A 22,802-nucleotide genomic window follows, 5' to 3' on the forward strand; every position below is an offset into this window, starting at 1 on the left:
AAAAAATAAAAAAACACAGCTTTAATTTTGGAACTTAATTAGCGGCTGAATTCCCCGTACAATCTCATGCCTTAAGGGCAAGAGTACTTTAATTTAAAAACGGCTGAAAGCCAATAACTTAGAGCTCAACCAAAATCTGAGATTTAAAAGGCAAAGCAAAAAAAAAAAAAAAAAAAAAAATGGTTCAAATGGCTCTGAGCACTATGCGACTTAACTTCTGAGGTCATCAGCCGCCTAGAACTTAGAACTAATTAAACCTAACTAACACAAGGACATCACACACATCCATGCCCGAGGCAGGATTCGAACCTGCGACCGCAGCGGTCGCTCGGTTCCAGACTGTAGCGCCTAGAACCACACGGCCACTCCGGCCAGCAAAGGCAAAGCCTTATCTTAAAACTGTTCCTTAATTAGGCTGAAGGTCCAGAGAATCTGACACTTTAAAATCAAAGACAACTCAAATTCAAAATCGGCTTAAGGCCCAACGCTTAAGACTCAAAAATATTAATTTTAAAATACCAAAGTGAACCGTGAATTTACCTTCAAAACATTTTCTTAAGAATTTACTTTATTTACTAACGATTCACGAAGAACATTAACACATTTAATTACATTATGTGGGCGTGGAAGTAGTTGCCAGTGGGTAACTGATGAATACAAATTAAATTTATTTCAACAAATGGAAATTTTATTTCTAAAAGCCCTTTTTTTTTTAAACAGATTTAAAATTATAATCAGAAAGCACCTTCAAAATATAAAGTTATAATTTTATTCAGAGGCAGAAAGAACAAATACTAACAGTATGAGCTTTCAGGCTGAGAACCTTGCCGCTGCCTTTTGACAAAGCCGTAGTCACGACAACTCACAACGATCTCTGAAAGACTACACTGGTGCAAATCTGCAACACACCAGATTACTTTAAACTTAAACTTTTAACAACTCACACAAGCACATAAACCATGCACCCCGCAGGAGGGATGGAAATGGTACAAAACACTGACATTAAAAAAATTAACTTGCCACCGAAGGTGCAACTTAATTAAAAAAAAAAAAAAACTTACGGTGGAAGGGTGGAACTTTATATACTAAAATGACCATTTAAATAAAAACCCATGAAATGCACTCTTACATAAAATGTACAAACATGCTCTACATTACACATATACCGCTTCTCAAGATGATAGGCAAGATAAAAACATAATGCAGGAATTCGGCCGTTAAACTTCAAGCAATAAATTCGTCAACACCAAATCCGACAAACATGACAGAGGCAGCGATTAAGGTATGGCAGTTTGACAGGGAGATTACTGAACACCCGAACCGCAGGTTGCTCTAACCTGCCTCTACTCCACAAGGGAAAAACTGACCACCCAATTCAGAAAAAACCACATTCCCGCAGGTGGGCAAACGGAGAAGAATGATGAGACGACCACCAAAACAAAGCGGCTGCTGACCTCACCAAGAAAACAAGTAGAATGTAACAAGTAAATGAAACAACATATCTCCAATCACTTAACTTCTAATAAACTGCCATTTCTCGAGAAGACCTGGCGCAGCACCACCAAATCGTTCTCCCGAACCGTCCGCTGCCAGCCGCTTCAACGGTCGCAGGAAGGCGCGCCGATCTCCCGTCTCACGGCGTCGCAGCTCGCACCGGCGAGGCCGATGTCGTGGGTTGACTCCTGTTGCTCTCGTGTCGACCGCGAAGCCACTACCCCTCGCTATACGACGCGGCCCACTGGACTCACGTGGCGACCTTACATGCGCCGACGCTCAAGGTGGACAAGTCATCTTGTGTCTCAGTGCGCGACCGACCAACCGATCGATCCAACTACCAATGACCGTTGCCCGAGCAACTCGAGCAGACTGGCGGCCTAACGCGCAAACTCAGATGCAGGAACTCAGTCCAGACCGGGATCCACTAGCTGAGTTCTGTTACTGGCGGAGTGGCAAGACTCATTTGCCGGCTTTAAAGTTTGATCCAAACGACAGACATACTAGCACTCCGACGACAGACAAAAAAAAAAAAAAAAATTACTGCCGCACAAATGCGAACGAGAAACGGACCAGCAACTGGTGACGCGAGACTGACCCAGACTCACTCCGACTGACCAACAGATCGATCCAACCGCCAATGACCGTTGCCTGAACAAACTCGAGCATACTGGCGGCCTAACATATACTAGCACTCCGGACGACAGACAGACGCTGACTGCCCCACACTGACCCGGCTGACCAACTAACCCACTGGCGAGATCTAGCGGCCCTTAAATGCACGGTATTAGGAAACCTTTCCCCTTTCCCACCAGAGGGAGAGACCAAAGCTGCGATTGTCACAGCGGTGCCACCGCCAGAAACGGAGGGCGACTGCTCCACACAACGCGCTGCGGCGCGCTCTTCGAAACAGCAATTTTTACCACGGCTCTTAAATTAGGCTGAAGGCCCAAACCGTCTGACGCCTTAAGGGCAAAACAGCCTTACTTTAAAAATCAGCTAGAATCCATACAAGTACAAACAACAAGGTCAAACAAAAAAAGGCAGTACACCCAAGGGCGCTTAGAAGTTCTGAGGGTCGGCATGGAATTCAAACACTAATGTTCACTTAGGTGAGACAGGCAGTCGGCCCAATCATTGTCGATTCTACGACAGCCCAACCAACAGACAGTCAACGGACCCACCGATGAGATAACCTCTGCTTCACCCGACCAGCTCACAACAAGGAGTTAAGTGGAACATTGTAGAAGGTATTGGCGCTCACAACCAATCATACATTGAGCTTTCGAACTACACACCGTGCTGGACAGCAACAACACGATGAGGAAAATACACTGCCTGAATTTATGTCAACGGCCAGGGCAGGTAATCAGAATGTTAACGGCCATAAGGCAGAAGATTCCGCTGGTGGACTGCAATTCAAATAACCAAGTACAGTTAAACTCCACCGCAGAGTGTCTAAAATTTGCCATCTTGAAAACACACGTTGTTGCTCGAGGGAATATCCCAACACCCGACAACGAACTTCTAATGACACAACGTGAACAGTCGTGACTTGCTGGTAGATTAAGTAAAAACTTAACTGTCATGCCCAGGACCGGTGAGCCATGAACCTCATAGCAATGGGAAAAGCACCACACATTATGACACTGCATAGAGGCCGCCAGTGGGCCTGGCCGAACTACGTGCCACGGAGACTTCCTCGCTGCTCCACGCCAACCGACCAACTTCCCGCACACAGCCCAGCCGGAAACTATAAGCCAAAGATATTCCAAAGTGTGAGTACACACCGCTGCTGCCACCCGCGGAAAGAGAGCATCCAAGGTTTAATCCAACACACAGCATGAGGAATCCATGGCTCACATTGTTTTATGATTTAGTTGCGATATTACGCTGAACTAAGTCAACAAAGGTCATGCTAACAGGCAGAAGATCCTCACAGATCAGATTCGTATATTTTCTAGGTATTATTAGTGAAAACATAACTCCTTGAGAAACCGAGTATTGATCCTTTTGGGGTTTTCCGGCTAAGGTCCATTGTGCGTTTTTCGTTTTTATCTCTGTTTTGAATGTATTAATCTCAAATGTTTTACAGATTGTTCTCTCCAAAGGAGCACATAGGTTCAATAATATTAAGACCTGCGAAAATTCATCCTCATGCTTAAAAAGACCACTCCTAGACTATGTGAGCTATATTAACAAGCGCTCTGTCGTATTGGAACACCGCATCACCATTGGGGAACAAACGTTGTACGAGGAGATGGGACTGATCAGCGAAAATGTTCACATAATGGAGCCCATGGAATACCACGACAGGGCTATCCTCATCTCCTCCGAACCCCCGCCATGTTTCACTCTTGTGACTTAAATTCTGTCAGAACTTGGAAATAGTGTGAAACAATACTAGTCCAACCGAATAACGTTCTTCTATTGCTGCGTAGTCGAGATTATGTGACATAAATCTTCGGTATGGTGGCTCGTGAAACACCGAACACTTCAATTACCTTGGTTGTTGAAACACTTACCATATTAGCACCAACAATTTGGCCATGGTCTAGTTCACTAACCTCTGACGCATTGCATTCCCAACTCCGAGGAACACTATTGTAGCCAGGACTAACACATGACGCGTATTGAGGACATTGCACAGGCGCCGTCAAATAAAACAGCACCATCTGCAGGATTGACTAGCATCTGTACTTGTATTCAAGCATACTTTTATCGCTGTGTTTGCATATTGTCGTTCAACCTATTTGTGTCCCTCTCCGATGTCCGAACCGTAGTTAGGCAAGACTCAGTGAAACAACTAGCACTTCTAAAGATGTCCAGTGTAGCTATCGACGACACGTTAAGAACGGAAAAATTTCATGGAACATGTCAGTACAAACATGAAGATTTACCAAATGTGCACACATTCGCTGGTGAAAGCCTTTCATGTAATGTGTGTTACAACTGGGATTCTTACTTTATCGTAGCTAATTTCCAGGAATAGCAGTAAAAGTTTTTAAGCTCTCTGTGGTGCTAGAATCGAAGAACATGACTCACCTTGATTTGGCAAACAATGAAGTGCCCAAAGCAGTAGCATACACGTGTTTTGTTGAATCCCTGTAACGTTGTGCGGTTTCAACAACCCAGCAAACATCTTCAAAAGATCCTTTCCAGAGGAATGGCGCCTTGAAGAAAGCATCCAGAACGGCTGTGCGAAATAGATGCCAGCACTGTCAGAAGTGTGCAGGGCGCCTTCGGTGCTACGAAGGCGCACACGGCAGTAAGGTGTTGTCATCGCCAAAATTCCCTCAGAACGGCAATCGCTATACTGACGACAACTGGCCTCGCCGACGAGTGGTGAAACGCGTGGGAAACTTCTTGTTTCTGGATCGCTGCTATATTGTCACCTGTAAGAGAAAGGGCGTAACCATCAGAATCTGCTGTGAGAGACATGTAACAAATCGTTTGGGTGCAAAGTACAGTAATGGAAAAAAATCGAGACACCAAAATGAAATTAACGTATAGTAATGAAATTTCGCGAAAACACTGCTGGCCATTAAAAATGCTACACCAAGAAGAAATGCAGGTGATAAACGTATATTCATTGGACCAATTTATTATACTAGAACTGATATGTGAATAAATTTACACGCAGTTCGGGTGCATAGATCCTGAGAAATCAGTACTCCGAACAACCACCTCTGGCCGTAATAACGGCCTTGATACGCCTGGACATTGGGTGAACGAGAGCTTGGATGGCGTGTACAGGTACAGCTGCCCATTCAGCTTCAACATGATACCACAGTTCATCAGGAGTAGTGACTGACGTATTGTGACGAGCCAGTTGCTCGGCCACCATTCACCAGACGTTTTGAATTGGTGAGACATCTGGAGAATGTGCTGGCCAAGGCAGCAGTCGAACATTTCCGTTATCCAGAAAGGCCCGTACAGGACATAAAACATGCGGACGTGCATTATCATGCTGAAATATAGGTTTTCGCAGCGATCGAATGAAGGGTAGAGCCACGGGTCGTAACACATCTGAAATGTAACGTCCACTGTTCAAAGTGCTGTTAATGCGAACAAGAGGTAACCGAGACGTGTAACCAATGGCACCCCATACCATCACGCCGGGTGATACGCCAGTATGGCGATCACGAACACACCCTTCCAATGTGCGTTCACTACGATGTCGCCAAACATGGATACGACCATCATGATGCTGTAGACAGAACCTGGATTCATCCGAAAAAATGACGTTTTGCCATTCGTGCACCCAGGTTCGTCGTTGAGTACACCATCGCAGGCGCTCCTGTCTGTGATGCAGCGTCAAGGGTAACCGCAGCCATGGTTTCCGAGCTGATAGTCCATGCTGCTACAGACGTCGTCGAACGGTTCGAGCAGACGGTTGTTGTCTTGCAAACGTCCTCATCTGTTGACTCAGGGATCGAGTCGTGGCTGCACGATCCGTTACAGCCATGCGGATAAGATGCCTGTCCTCTCGACTACTAGTGATACGAAGCCGCTGGGATCCAGCACGGCGTTCCGTATTACCCTCCTGAACCCACCGATTTCATATTCTGGTAACTGTCACTGGATCTCGACCAACGCGAGCAGCAATGTCGCGATACGATAAACGGCAATCGCGATAGGCTGCAATCCGACCTTTATCAAAGTCGGAAACGTGATGGTACCCATTTCCCCTCCTTACACGAGGCATCACAACAACGTTTCACCAGGCAACGCCGGTCAACTGCTGAGAAATCGGTTGGAAACTTTCCTCATTTCAGCACGTTGTGGATGTCGCCACTGGCTCCAACCTTGTGTGAATGCTCTGAAAAGCTAATCATTTGCATATCACAGCATCTTCTTCCCGTCGGTTAAATTTCGCGTCTGCAGCACGTCATCTTCGTGGAGTAGCAATTTTAATGACCAGTAGTGTACTTTTGTCTGGGTAACATATTTAACATCACAGGTTAATGTAAGCAGGAGGCAAGCCAGTTCAAATTTGAAATGCTGGTACATCAGTAAGCAGTGCAACAGCCAAATGCAAACATCCAAACGTGTAGGCGTTGTGTTGCACAGGTGCCGGATATCAGTTTTTGGGTGGACTTCCATGCTTCTTACACTTCGTCAGTCAACACAGGAACGGTTAATGCTGTTTGTGGATGACGCAGGAGTTCTCGTCAGATGAGGTCCAACATGTGCTCGACTGGAGACAGATCAGGTGCTCGACCAGGCCAAGGCAACACACGTCGACACTCTGTAGAGCAGCTTGCTGTACATCGGCAGTATATGGGCGAGCGTTATCCTGTTGGAAAATACTCTCGGCAATGCTGTTTATGAATGGCAGTACAAAAGGTCGAATAACCAGACTGAGGTACAAATTTGCATCAGGGCGCGTGGGGTAAGCACGAGAGTGCTCCTGCTGTCTTACGAAACCACGCCCCAGAGCATAGCTCCAGGTGTAGGTCCAGTGCTCCTAGCGTGGAAACGGGTTGATTTCAGACCCTCAGCTGGCCTCCTTCTAACCAACACATGAACATCACGGGCACCGGGGCAGAACCACCCTTCATCAGAAAACACAACAGACCTCTACCCTGGCTTCCAAATAGCTCGCGATTGACACCACTGATGTCAGAAATCTCGGTGGCTTAGGGTCGCTGGAGTGTACGCTGTAGTGTGTCTGACACGGAGATGTCTTCGCCGTAACAGATTTTTGACTGTTGTGTCACTGAGTTGCCAAGGGCGGCTCACATTGCTGCTGCAGATGCGCCAGACCCATACGCCGAACAAGAAGGTCTCTTTCGGTGGTGCCACACGGCCGTCCGCATCCCGGTCTTGTAGCGACCATACATTCTTGTGGCCAACGCTTCCAGTAGTCATCTACAGTGGTCACATTCGTGCCAAGTCTTTCTGCAACATCGCAGAAGGAACATACAGTTTCTCGTACCCCTATTGCACGACCTGTTTCTAATTCCCTGAGATGATGCCTTAAAGGCATTCTTGACTTACATAAGCCTTTCCGCAGTGGTAACACCGATTCCCGTCAGCCCGGGTTCCCGGGTTCGATTCCCGGCGGGGTCAGGGATTTTCTCTGCCTCGTGATGGCTGGGTGTTGTGTGATGTCCTTAGGTTGGTTAGGTTTAAGTAGTTCTAAGTTCTAGGGGACTGATGACCATAGATGTTAAGTCCCATAGTGCTCAGAGCCATTTGAACCATTTTTGATTCGCGTCAGATCAGCGAAGTTAAGCGCTGTCGGGCTGGCTAGCACTTGGATGGGACCATCCGGTCTGCCAGGCGCTGTTGGTAAGCGGGATACACTCAGCCCTTGTGAAACAAACTGAGGAGCTACTTGATTAAGAAGTAGCGGCTCCGGTCTCGGAAACTGACATACGGCCGGGAGAGCGGTGTGCTGACCACACCACATGCCCTTCCATATCCGCATCCAGTGACGCCTATGGGTTGAGGATGACACGGCGGTCGGTCGGTACCTTTCTGCCTTCATGGCTTGTTCAGGGGGAGTAACTTACATAAACTCACCAATACAATTGTCAAATGTAACTGGTGCCTTACAACCGTTACAGCGTGTATTTAAAGGAAACCTGAACTGCATCCTCATAATAGTGCTACAAGAGCAACTCTAATGCGACTGGCGCGAAACTGGAACAGACATCATCTTTCTGATGTAGAAACACGGCGAGGAACTGTCGTTTATGTCACAGAACTCCTTCTTAGTGCTGGGATTCTTTTCCCCGTCAGTGTATATGAGCTGCTTAGGTTTAACCCACTGGCACTATTATACCTTCTGCGATACTGTCGAAAGAGCTTACACAACTATGAGATTGATTATTCTCGTAAAGATATCCCTTTGCACAGTATTCTCGGTTTACTTGTCGCTTCAAATTCTTCTCGGATCGTCGACTAATTTCCCATTGTCTTCCTTAGAAACAACAGACTTCCCTAGCGTCTTGTGTGGAGATCATTTGCGGCATGTAGACGTCGTCACATCATGCTACCAGAGATTATTTCCATTTGTCCACTGGTGGTTTCAATGGTCTCGTAGGAACATAAACAATACAGTGCATTTCTCTGAGTCTTTTCTGCGTCCAGACCTCGCTTCTAGCCACTGCTATTATTATAGCTGCTGTCTGTGATGAAAAAGTTAACGTGCATTCTATTTTCTACTGCTTCTTTAATAATGCAAAATACTGTCTAATGAACCGTAGGGAATTTGTAAGAAGTTTTGGTCCTATATTAAAGCAGTCAAGAGGATGGAAGCCATCTGTCCACGCACTCTGAGATCATAATGGCACTGAAGCGAATGACGACATAGGAAAGGACGAAATACTAACGTTTTTCCAAAACTGTTTCACAGAGAAAGATCGCAGTGTTTTGCCTCCTTTAAGACAGCACAGAAACGAAAAAATGGTTGACAGTGAATCAAGTTTGACAGAAAAGATTTTTTGAGTTTCTTGATTCTGCTTTTTGTAAGTTTGAGCGAAGTTAGACTGCGAGCGTGTGAGTAGAGCTTTATTTTCTTGTGCAGTAAATTTGATTTGATTGTTGTAGCTCAGAACCGCACACGTGGAATTAATCGCTGTTAAATAACACACTTCATTCCATTCAGTGTAAAATAAGGAGATTAATACATCACTTAATTACAGAGTCATTTACATTATTTAAATTTAGGTCCTTATCCGTAGGACCGGTCGAACAGAAGCCTGTCGACATGTTCCAGTACATACACGAATACTGACGCTTTTGCCGAGTGAGAAGGCATGTTTTCGTACGAGCACGAAAACGTGATGCGACGTAAGCCTCTTTGCATGGGACGTGCATTTCGCGACGACAGCAACCACTTTGTCCCGCTTTAATGGTAAACACTCCATCAGTCTCCCCGTCTCCACGATAAAAGTGCTCTACGCACCGGAAACAAACCTATATAAATAACAAACGCCTCGTCAGTTACAAGGAACTGTTCATACAGCAAGAGCAAAAGCAAGCAAACTGAAAGATTACAATAACTATGTGTGACTCAAAATGTGATTATTCTCCTCTGCAGCCGGAACAATGAAAAGAAAAATGTCAGAGACGATAATATAACCACTAGAACAATCTCTTTAAAGCCATCGTCTTAAAATCTAATTTCTACACTGTTTATTTTAATGTAAATTAGGATTTCTTCGACTAGAACTGCTCGTATAGCTTAAGACATGTTTTGCAACTTGGACAGCTGAAGCAACCGGTTGGTTTTCGTGTTCCGTTCATTGAAAAATTGGTAACATCGTCCGTCGCTGAGGCGGTTACCATCTGGCAGTCTTCCCGGTAAATGAGACGGAAAGTAGTACGAAAGCTCAGAATTACGTAAAGTAAATGAACTGGAGTCATTCAATCTAGAATTCCGTTTACAACACAGGGAACACCTGTCGGGATACCAATACGGTTCTACACAGAGTATGAGAAAGAACTTGCCCCTCTTCTAGCAGCAGTGTACCGGCAGGTCTTTCGTCGAGCGAAGTGTTGGGGATGATTGGAAAAAAGCACAGGTCATCCCCGTTTTCAAGAAAGGTCACCGAAGAGACGCACAAAACTATAGGCCTCTTTCTCTGATGCCGGTCAGTTGTAGAAGTTTGGAACATGTTCCATGCTCGAGTATTATGAGATTTTCGAATGGTTCAAATGGCTCTGAGCATTATGAGACTTAAAATCTGAGGTCATGTGTCCCCTAAAACTTAGGGATGTGTGTGATGTCCTTAGGTTAGTTAGCTTTGAGTAGTTCTAAGTTCTAGGGGACTGATGACCTCAGAAGTTAAGTCCCATAGTGCTCAGAGCCATTTGAATTACAGGGTGATTTTTTCCACCAGATTTATACTCTAGGGATTGATGGATGAGAGGATGCGGAACAAAAAACATCTAATGAACTTACGTCCGAAAATTTATGGTTTCCAACCTAGAGACCATTTATTCAATCATACACTGTTAGAGAGACTGCGGCCTAATACGGGCTCTACCATGCAGGCACGGTTAAATTATGTGTTGTAGATGGTTTGCATGTGCCTCAAAGCATGCTTGTACTCGCCTAGCGTGTTCGGTCTCACACGTTCACATCTGCCAGGCTGTATACGAACAGTGTCCAGGGCAGCATGAATACGCTGCTCCACTGTCTTCACAACGGGAAAGAGATCTGCATACACGATACTTTTCAGATGGCCCCCTAGCCATAAATCGCACAGGCTGAGATCTGGTGAACGAGCAGGCTATGCAACTGGACCTCCACGTCCGATCCATGGAACCGCGGAAGATACGAATGAGACGCGTCCAGACGTTTAACAGCGAAATGGGCTGGAGCACCATCATGTAGCAGCCACATAACGATTCGAATCGTCAGTGGAACCTCTTCCAGCGTGGGAAGCAAAGTCAACCGCTAGAAACGCAGTTAGTTCTGGCCTGTTAGGCGACGTGTAACGAACACTGGTCCCAAAATATGATCGCCAATTATCCCCGCCCACACATCCCGACTACACCGAAGCTGATGATTCGCTTTCACCATACCATGGGGGTTCTACATAATATCCCACAGATGGCTGTTATGTAAGTTGGAGATACCACTCCGCGTAAAGGTGACCTCACCTGTGAATAGAATGTATGTCACAAATCCTAGAATTGTGGTTGCCTGGTGAAGAAATCAGTGAGAAAACTGTATCGTTACACTTCAGATCACAACCTACTGATCTGAGTGTGCTTTTACGAGTACATGAGTGCGTGTGCATCACTGTGTGGGTGCGTGTGTGTGCACGTATGTACGTAAGGGTGGATGCATCATTGGATGCATTTCTTAACGTAGCAAATTATTGCGAGCTGTCATCTTGCATTGAAAGCGTAACTTGCCGTGGAGCCGAGAGGTGGGCAGACGTCTGGTTCTCACGCTGCCACGGCTGACGCTGGCTACTGGACCGAGCGAGCAATGTGCAATACGTTACACATACTCTGTATTAAATATTAATTTCACCTAAAACACATAATGACCGTGCTGGAATTGTGAAACCTGTGTCTGGGACTATCAAGAGGATAGGTTCCCATAATCTATGTGTCTGGAAATTTCTTTACTTTCGTTACCACACATCTCTGATGTAATTTAAAATACTTTGGAAAATTATTATTTCATCGCGTTTTGGGTTGTGTGAGTGTTTTGGAGAGACACAGAGTAAATGGAGGACATAGGTAAAGTGAGAATATGATATAGTATTAAAACTACCCTAATGTAAGTGTGACAAAGTCGCTGGGCAATAGTGCAATAGTGGAATTTGTGACGTATTTCCGAGCGAGGTTGATTTCGTAAAAGTCAGCTAGCAGATGCGTTGAGTACGAAATTTATTAGTAATTTAGTTGAAGAAATGAATCGTATTTTGTCTTCAATAAATTTTATTTACTTCCGGAAATACGAAATTTCTATTCTAAATTACTTGTGGTAACATGATTGGCTGACATTAGAAATACCGCTCGAGATGAACTGACTGGGTGCTTATTATACTAACCAATAGCAAACCAGCATTTCCCGAGCGTTTCAATAAGGTTTTGTGCCTCAGATCTATGAGTCGAGATAGTCGCTCGGAAGCTGTCTTCTGGTAAACACCTATGTTAAAGCGGACTGACCAAATTTGTAGCCGGCCGAGGTGGCCGAGCGGTTCTAGGCGCTACAGTCTGGAACTGGGTGACCGCTACGGTCGCAGGTTCGAATCCTGCCTCGGGCATGGATGTGTGTGATGTCCTTAGGTTAGTTAGGTTTAAGTAGTTCTAAGTTCTAGGAGACTGATGACCTCAGAAGTCCCATAGTGCTCAGAGCAATTTGAACCATTTTTGAACCAAATTTGTACCAGAATCAGGAAATTCGCACGCTTGATCGGTTCTCGTGTCGTTGATGAAGAGCAGATGGAGCCGTATTGAATATTTTGTGAAATATTGAGCGTTGTGAGTACATTTGGAGATATTCTCGTGTAAATCTGTCATATCGTCCATAAACTCCACGTGGAACGTTTCGTGCAGATAACGGGACATTATGGCAAGCACTTCTTTACAAGAAGACTACTGAACCAGTGAATGTGTTACCTCGCATGCAGTCGTGTGTCAGTGACTGTTTAGGACGTTTAAAATATCGAATCGGACTAAATATCTTCTGACTGCTTTTGGGTGTGAACTTGTTACAGAGACAGTCAGTAATATTGCATAATTTACGTCGGGATATTACATACGGACTTGATAGCCATTTTTCTTATTTTAAAGACAATAAAACACATAATACACAGTCTAAAAAACAATAAAGCCCCAGGTGAAGACTCCATAGTACCAGAAATCCTAAAAATAATGGATACCAACCTCCCACAAGTTTTGGAACATATGTTTAAGAAGATCTGGGACGAAGAAAGAATTCCTGAAGACTGGCAGTGTGCCCTGATACACCCACTACACAAAAAGGGGGATAAGATGAGTGTTAATAATTATAGAGGGATCTCGCTACTACCAGTAGGATACAAAATGTTGTCAAGGAAATTACTTCAAATCGTGGAGCCAGTTCTGGATAAAAAAATAGGTGAATATCAAGCAGGTTTTAGACAAGGTAGATCCTGTGTTGAACAAATATTTAACCTGAAAACACTAATTCGTTACAGAATCTCAAGAGGCCAGAGATTTGCAATAGTATTTGTAGATTTCAAAAAAGCATACGACTCGGTAGATAGAGAAACATTACTGAAAGTATTGGAAGAATTTGGGGTCGATACGAAAACAATTCAAATTATCAAACAGACGCTAACAAACAGTAAGGCCAAAGTTAAATTTATGGGTGAAATTTCAAGGAAGTTCGAAATTAAAACAGGTGTTAGACAAGGTGATGGTTTATCCCCAATCCTCTTCAACTGCGTACTGGAAAAGATATTGAGAATATGGAAAGAAGAACTCAAAGGCACCAAGAATGACATCAGAATTGGAACAAAAAAAGAAAAAATAGAAGTGGACTGTTTAGCTTTTGCAGACGATCTGGCAATAATTACAGAAAACGAAGAAATAGCTCAGAACTACCTGGAGAAACTACAAGAAGTTTCGGCCAGAGCTGGACTGCAGATTTCATTTGAAAAAACTGTGTATATGTCTAATCATAGAAATAACAAGAAAAATCTTATTACTAAATACGGCAATATTAAGAGAGTAGAAAAATTTAAGTATTTAGGTGAAATAATTCAAGTGAATGGTTTAGACAAGAGTGCAAACCAGGCGAGAGCAAGGAAAATGGAATTTGCTTTTCACAAAACCAAAGACATATATAACAAAAAAAACATTTCGATTCAAGCTAAATTAAGACATTATAAAACTGTCATTAGACCAGAATGCCTGTATGCATCGGAGTGCCTAACTCTTAACAAAAAGGGGGAAATAGAAAACATGGAAAAGAAAGAAAGGAAAATTTTGAGAAAAATATTAGGACCGAGAAAGATTGGAGAAGAGTACAAGCTAAAGAGTAATAAGGAAATATACAAAACTATTGAGAAAGTGAGTGAGGCAATGCGTAAACGCAGACTAACGTTTTATGGTCACCTGTCGAGGATGGATGGAAACAGACTAACAAGAAAAGTGTTTGAACATAGTAACAGGAACGAAAAAACCAACAATAAATGGATACAGATGGTGAAAAAGGATTTGGCCTATTTTAATGTCACCCGTGAGTCAATCAGGGACAGGGAAAAGTTTAGACAAATAGTGAACGAAATTAAGTGTTTTCCAGAAGAAACGAAACTAAAGAATAATAACAGGAAATGGTCGGAAGAGCGGAGGAGGAACCACTCGAAAATGATGAGGAAATATTGAGAAGAGAGAAAAAAAGATCAAAAAGCCGGGCAAGTGAATTGTTGAACGTGGTCCAAAGATGGCCGAAATCGAAAGAAGAAGAAACGAACTTAAAGGAAATTTTAGATATTTTTTCATACGAGTCATGCAAAACGCTCGATAGTTTAAGTAACTTTCAGCTACTACCCCTGAACTGGACTTACTTTGCCTTTGTGTGGTAGGTATTTGGTCAAATTCTCGTCAACACTGATTTTGTCGGCTAAACCAGTACCTACCATCGCAGAACGAAGGGGCAGAGAAGCTGAAGCCTATCCAGCTAGGTGAATAGACTGTTTAAAGGTTGCTCACCCGCCCCGACATAATCTGTACATACCAGCAATGAGTTAAAGAAGGAGTAGTGGAATATTAGAAATGGCAGTGTTTGTTAGGTCGTTTGTAAGTATGTAGATAGGAAAGGACGTCACACACAGTATTTAAATTGACGTCAAACCGCGCCAGTAAGTAGTTCGTTTCTGGGGCACGGGAATTAGTTACTTTATAAATATGTTTAATCGTTTACTCATTTGTGACTAATTGCACTGTAGAAATGATATGGGGGTGAATGAACAACTAAGTAACCAAATTACTATCTAAGAAGATAATGCACTTTCTAGGATATGTGCTCTACGTCCATTGCAGATCCTTCAATTTTATCTGTTACTAGTGTATTCGAAAAGGAAATTTGTCACAGTTAGTTAGTGATTGTCACTATTCGTCCTTGAAGGCAGCGTAGCGCTAGAGTCATCCATAAATGTTGTATAGTACTGCTGTGTCGGAGACGATGTATGGTCACAGTCAATTAAGAACGGACTTGCAATTTTGATTATGGTTCTGCATCAGTTGCAGAATATTGCAGGACAAATGAAAATCTGTGTTGGAATCGTACTCGGGGGATTTCCCGGTTGTCATGAGCGGTCGCCTTTAATGACCCGAGCTATCGCAACACTCTTCCAGGTGCGACCCAAATCGCCTTAAATATGACGTCAGTTCTATGTGGACGTGGACATGAGCGAGGCTTTGATTTGCAGCGATAGGTTAGGAACGATCGCATGAAGCGCGATAGCTAACGGGGCGGGCGACCACAGCTCTTTGCAGTGTCACTTGCTGACTACATCCGGGGCACCACTTACACACTTTTTATAGCCGAATATGGACATGCCTTACCTTCATCAGCAATTCCCAAAGGTGCTCAGAGAAAAATGGTTCAAATGGCTCTGAGCACTATTGGACTTATCTTCTGAGGTCATCAGTCCCCTAGAACTTAGAACTACTTAAACCTAACTAACCTAAGGACATCACACACATCCATGCCTGAGGCAGGATTCGAACCTGCGACCGTAGTAGTCACGCGGTTCCAGAATGTAGCGCCTAGAACCGCTCGGCCACCACGGCCGGCTCAGGCTCGGAGAAAATCCTGAATAATACGGTGGAGGTGCCAATAGATTTCAAAGCGCTTAACATGCTGAAAAGTAATTGAAAATACCCCTAATGACATGTTTCACCCCGTGCCCCCCACGAACTATGGATCATCGACTTCCCTAGGCTTGCGTGCCCCTACAACAAACATGGATGTGCCATAGATGCCACCACATCAGAGAAATATCTGTGGAGAGACCAAGAAACATAACTCTTCCTGAAGAAGGACAACAGTATTTGCAGTAGTTGCAGCAGCAAGTCTGAACGAGCCACTGAACTGGCAATTACGCAACATGAACTTTCCATGCTGGAACTGTAGTGCCGCTGTCATTACATGGGAAAGTCAGAGAGAATATGTCGAGGTATATTGCAGTGACTGCTAGTTACTGGCGAGCGGAGGGTGTTGTCATTTTGATTATAGCAATAAACCTGTCATGTTATTGTCAGATGGGCCAGGCTTGCTTGGAGAAACAATGGTAAAGCACAGTTATTGCGGTGCAGGCAAGGCTATTCCTCTACCAGTGGCTTTCGGTGGCGTTTCTGTGCACATGGCTGGAAGTGGCGCATTGGCGTCGAAGATGGGCTGCTAAAGTGCGCGTCATTTATGTTGGCGGCCGAGTTTAGGTTCGTTCTGCGCATCTGACGTCACAAAACACAGTCAGCCAATGAACAGAGAACAACGTTACCACATCTCGACCGCACTGCAGAGCATGGACGAGTGTCTTCAGATTTAGAAACGTTCAGTCATAAATAAAGTAATAGAACAAAAGCAATGTCTTGATAGCAGACATTCTTTTATAGAAAGTTTGGAAAAAGCATTCTTTATACCAATTGCTTCATATTCTATTAATTAATTAAACCAAACAAGCAATAAGACTCCTAATTCAGGCGATAGCAAGGAAAGGTGTTTGTATCACTCTCACGAACCGCTTTTTCGCAATAAAGAACAGCGGTAATTGTTTATTTCCTATTGTACTTCGACGAAGCGTGAGTAATTCATAGTCATACCAACAGTGTTTGTCTGTATTTTGCGTGACGTGTTATTGTCTTCATGGCGTTGTGTAGTCAGACGAGGTGCGTTAGCGTAACGGTTAAGGTGTGGGGCTGCTGTGTGAAAGGTTATGAATTCAAACCTTGAGCAGTGCTTAATATTTTCATTATTTAAAAACAATATCGAAGTGCCTTACTTCACGAATTATATTCGTTTTAATGCAATTTTTTGAAATTTCTAGTGCTTTGTCTCTTCATTAACCCTTTCGCTGCTGCAGACACGTGCTCGCCGCATTCCGCACTGTGCGCGATTTTCTCATCACTGCACTGCTCGCCTGTGCAGACACATGGTGTTCCCACTGCTTTGACACACTTATCATTCGGTTTCACAAAAAAGTATTTGGCCCACAAATTTGATTTTTACACGTCTTCTTGACGGATACCTCCCCCCATAAATGACTTAATTTTGTTTCGATGTTCAACGCAGTTATTATGCAGCATTAAATGTAGTAAACCATTGCACGAAATTTTGAAGAGTTTGCAGAGGTAGAAGTCCATAGCGTATACTTTCCGTATGGTCGATTTTAGTTGCCACAATGTTGAGAATGAAATGTGGACAAGATACCTAAATTTCATATAAAATTTACTGTATAACAATGTCTCATTTAATTTAAGTACGACATAGGTGTCGTATATAATATTGAGAAATATTCCATCTTTCGCGACTGTAATAAAAGTATTATTTACACCGGACGCGTTTGGCTTTATTTTAAAGCACTTCAATCAAGGAAAGGTATGGCACATACACAATGGTACTCATGTTCTCTTTCTTGTTTTTGTTCCACAGTCGCAGTTTTACCAAATGTATTGAAATATATTCCTCTTCTGCAACTGTAATAAGGGGCTTATTTAGACCAGACGCGTTTCTCTCTTTTGAAGCATCTCCAGTGGACAGTATTTTGTCTCCTCCATTGCCAAGTCACCTTTCGTAGTTTTGTGCTGCGGTAACACAATATTCAGCGTTTGTGTTGGCAGATCAGTGTTTTAGCAAATAAATGATGTTTGTGTGTGCCACACACAAAAATTGTATTTGACATAGCTCAGAGCACTTCGCTGATAGACGGTATATTTAAGTCCTAATGTTTTTGTAAGTCCACAGTTTTGTTTAATGTATTTTGTCTACTTCCTTTTAATTGATTGAAGTGCTTTAAAATAAAGCCAAATGTGCTCAGTGTAAATAAAACTTTTGTTACAGTCGCGAAAGACGGAATATTTCTCAATATTACATACGACACCTATGTGGCACTTAAATGAGCTATTGTTATACAGTAAATTTTACATTAAATTGAGGTATCTTGTCCACATTTCATTCTCAACATTGTGCAACTAAAATCGACCATACGGAAAATATACTCTATGGACTTTTACCTCTGCAAAATCTTCAAAATTTCGTGCAATGGTTTACTATATTTAATGCTGCATAACAACTGCGTTGAACATCGAAACAAAATTAAGTCATTTATGGGGGGAAGGTATCAGTCAAGAAGATGTGTAAAAATCTAATTTTTGGGGCAAATAGTTTTTGTGGAGTCGATTGATAAGAGTGTCAAAGCAGTCGGAACACGATGTGTCTGCACAGGCGAGCAGTGCAGAGACAAAATCGCGCACTGCGCGGAATGCAGGGAGCACGTCTCTGTAGCAGCGAAAGGCTTAATGCGGCCGTGGTGGCTTTACTTCATGAACTGCGCGCTCCCCCCTAAACGTAAGCTTGCGAACTATGCTATACTATGGCGCTGCTTCTATTGGCGCGTGCGTCGTGTGCAACTGGCAACGCAGCAATCTCCCGCGTCTGGGCGGGCATGCGCGAGCCGCCAAGATAAAAGAATTGAACTATACTTTGCACAAATAACAGTAATTTTGTGTCAGTTTCATTCACAGTCCAGCAGTTCTACCAGTAAGTGGGTGGAAGGCAGATGAGGAAACCACATGGAGCTGCCACCACGTGTTTAAGTCTCCGTCACAGCACCAGATTCCCACAATAAAAAGAAAACGACTGTCTGAACGCCTCGGTACGAGCTCTAATTTCCCTTATCTCTGAATGGTGATCTCTGCGTGTTTTGAAAGTTGTTGGTAATAATATATGCTCTACATCCTCGACCAAGATCGGATTTTGTAATGTAATGAGCAGCCCCTTCCGTTTAGCGCGTCGTCTATCTGCAATTATGTCTCACTTCAAACTTTCTGTAAGATTTGTAACGCTCTCGCGATGGGTAAATGTACCAGTCACAAATCTTGCCGCTATTCTTTGGACTTTCTCAATCTCTTGAATCAGACCCCACTGGTAAGAGTCTCATACAGACGAACAATACCCTAGAACTGGAAGAACTAACGTATTGTAAGTAACTTCCTTTGTTGAAGGACTGCAGCGCTTCAGGATTCTACCAATAAACGGCAATCTAGAGTTCGTCTTACGCGTTACTTGCGTAATCTGATCGTTGCATTTGAGATCATTTCGAATAGTCACAGCCAGATACTTGACGGATGTTACTGCTCCCCAAGACTTGGCATTTATTTTATACCCATCCATTAATGGGGATTTTTGCTTTGTTATACACAGTAGGTTACACTTACCAACATTGAGACATAACTGCTAGTCATGACACCACACTATTATTTTCTGCAAATCCTCATTGATTTGTTCACAACTTTCGTGTGATACTACTTTTCTGTAGACTACAATCGGCAAACAGTCTAATGCCGCTGTCAATATCATCAACCAGATCGCTTATGTAAGTCGTAAAAAGCAGGTGACCCATTACTCTGCCCTGGGGCACACCTGAAGTTATACTTGTTTCTGTTGAAGTCACCCCGCTCAGGACGACATACTGCTCCCTGTCTGTCAGAAAACTTTCTATCCAGCCGCATATATCATCGGATGGACCGTAAGAGCGCACTTTTTGGAGCAAGCGACAGTGCGGAAATGAGTCAAACGCTTTTCGAAAGTCTAGGAATATGGCATCAGCCTGGGAGCCGGTATCTAGAGCCCCTTGTATATGATGCACAAAGAGGGCCAGCTGTGTCTCCCATGGCCACTGGTTCCTAAAAGCGTGCTGGTTTCTGCAGATGAGTTTCTCAGAGTCTGGAAAGGTCATTATGTCTGGTCACAAAATGTGTTCCATGATTCTACAACAAATCGATGTCAGTGAAATTAGCCGGTAATTATGTGCATCCGATTTCCTACCCCTTTTATAGGTAGCTATGACCAGGGTCTTCATCCAATCTCGAGGAACTTTCCGCTGTTCGAATGATCTCTGATAGCTGATGGATAAGAATAGTGCTATACTTGCAGCACAGTCAACATAAAATCTTACGGGGATACCGTCTGGGCCAGATTCCTTCCTGGCGTCTAAGAACATTAACTGTTTTACAGTCGCAGATACACTAAACACTATGTCAGCCATCCTTGGGTTGTTCGATAATTGTAAGTGGGAATGGTGCTGCAGTACTCTACCGTAGACGAGTTTTTGAAAGATGGGTTTAGAATTTCGGCCTTCCGTTTATCGTCGTCCGTTACATTACCCATACTGTCAGCAAGAGAAGGTACTGAATTACTTTTAGCGGTCACAGATTTTACGTACGACCAAAATTTTTTGGGGTTATTTTTAGAAACTGCAGATAAAATATTGCTTTCAAATTCGTTAAAAGAATCTCTCATTGACCTTTTGAGAGCTGCTTTCATTTCGCATGATTTCTGTTTGTCAGCAGAGCAATGACTACGTTTAAAACGACTGTGCGAAATTCTCTGCTTTATAAGCCACTTTCTAATATGTTTGTTGAACCAAGGTGGATCCTTTCACTCCCCTATATTTTTGCTAGGCACATATTTCTCTAGCACGTGGTGGACAATACCTTTAAATTCCGACGCATCTCAAAGTGGCACTCAGGATCTGTTGACTGTGGCCAACAAAGCTTGCAGCTGCGTTTGGACTGTGGCCAACTCCTGCATCCGCACACAACAGACACAGTCCCTGTCCATCTAGCTAATATGGGATTTACTATAAGAGACTTAAGGGAACCTTCTGCCACACAAGGTTAACAGCTACACTCCAGTCGGCAGAAACGACACTCAAAAATCAAAAATTATAAATATGCATGGTAGAAGCTAGATCTGGTGCTTATTTTCCTACTAGGGGCTACCTAGTGAATACTAAAGAAAAACACAGTGACCTACAGTAAACTGCTAGGGGCTATCTAGTGAATGTTATTAACGAATTAAACAGTAACCTATGGTAAGCTACACCTACTGATTGTGCCTCGTATTTTAATGCAAACAAACGTTTACCTAATAAAATTATAAAAACCGCTACTTTCAATCTATCGAGTCTAAATGACACTAAAAAACTTAAATACTGAGTATTGTATACTGACATATGCAGGTACAAAACAAAACCTTTAGCTAACAATAAGAGTTCGGAATGTAAAGCTCAAATACGAACACTACTTAATAGGAACCGGTGGGCTTACAATACACGATCACAAAAGCCCACCATAAGCTAAGGAATTATAGCAGACGGCGAGGTGAGTTTTAGCTTTCTGCTAACTAAACCGTATGTAAGAAGGGATCAGAAGTTGTATTATAGCACTGATTTACTCAGATATTGTAGTGTGACACTAATTTACCACGTATTTTACGTTTTCTTAACTGTTAACGCTCGCAGGTTGCGCTAGACGAAAGTATATAATTGAGGTTAGAATTCACTGACAGTATCACTTCTCCTAATAAAACGTATAAATACTGCTACCTTCAATGTATCGAGTCTAAATGACACTAATAAACGTAAATACTGAGTATTGTACACTGACTTAACTGATAATTCCGCGTATTTAACGTCAGATAAGAATGTAAACAAACGTTTGCGCACGCGCGAAACTGTCCTAAACAAAACTCCGCTTTTCCTATTCAGAAGCAAATGAAAACTGAAGCCTCCAATCTATCAAGCCTATCTGACACTAATACACGTGAATACTATAGAATATACAGAAAAAACAATTAATTTGTAGCTAAATTACTTAACTCGTCACACAGCAAAGAAAAAGCGCTCGCAGCCGGCGTCAGGGCTGCCAATCCTGCAAGAATGACGCAAAACTGACCATTGTTGACGAATAGGGCAGCGGACCATCACAGAGAATGTACGAGATAAAGCGTCCAGACGAACTCGCATTTTGTGTTCCGTCGGGGATCTCTGTGGGAAGCATAATAAGAACTTTGGTTCCTGAGTCTTCATACCTTTAGAAGCGACCAGGCTCAGCCTGTTAGGATATTTGAACTCAAAGAATCATGTGCCATTATGCAGAACTTTAAGGAGTCGTTGCATAATCTCAAGATTGGCGTTTGCTGTGCAACGTCTAGCGTCCACATCATAATACGGTCCCAAACTGTTAACGCTAACTCGTACGTCCAGACGCTGTTGAATCCATATGTGGATCAACTCAGTAGATATTTTGAGCAAGATAGAGCAACGGCACACGCTGCCTTGATCAACTTATCGACCATTGATGAAAACGGATAATGACTGGAGAAATATGGTTTAGGTGTGCGGTTAGGAGAGAGTAATCAGCAAAGGCAGTGCAGTCTCCGGGCCACCTCGATCGCCTGATCTCTCTCTCTCTCTCTCTTTGTAGTCAAATATTCCTCACACACTGGAAGAGCTACAGCAGAACACCGGAAAATGGCCTTGCTACTGTCCCTAGGCAGAGCTGCTGCAAGTGTCTATCAGTTTATTTAGTCAAGCACAGTGCTGCATCGAGGTCAACAGTGACCATTTCCAGCGTTTCCTGTAATGTTAATTAACAACGAACAATCTCATGTCAGTCTTACTGTAAATATTTTATGGGCATTTTTTTTCTTTTGGATGCCCTGTACTTCTTTGGACATGATGGTCTGCTATTGGTTTTAATGATGACGGCATCATCCTGTGAAAATATTTGTTAGTTGAAGTGGCCTTCCACTGGGTGCCTGGGGTGGAAATTACCCA

General features: G+C 43.3%; 1 protein-coding gene across 1 annotated transcript in view; it reads right to left on the reverse strand.

Moving 5' to 3' along the window:
• Nucleotides 1–4,773: 4,773 nt before the first annotated feature.
• The window catches only part of LOC124616573 (hemicentin-1-like), a 294,411-nt gene continuing 276,382 nt past the window's right edge, over nucleotides 4,774–22,802 (reverse strand). The window contains exons 8-9 of the mRNA XM_047144893.1: nucleotides 20,147–20,149; nucleotides 4,774–4,889 (exon numbers count right to left, since the gene is read on the reverse strand). Of these exons, the coding sequence (XP_047000849.1) occupies nucleotides 4,774–4,889; nucleotides 20,147–20,149 (119 nt within the window). The remainder of the gene's footprint in view (nucleotides 4,890–20,146; nucleotides 20,150–22,802) is intronic.

Source organism: Schistocerca americana, chromosome 5, assembly GCF_021461395.2.
Source record: "Schistocerca americana isolate TAMUIC-IGC-003095 chromosome 5, iqSchAmer2.1, whole genome shotgun sequence".
Classification (NCBI taxonomy): domain Eukaryota; kingdom Metazoa; phylum Arthropoda; class Insecta; order Orthoptera; family Acrididae; genus Schistocerca; species Schistocerca americana.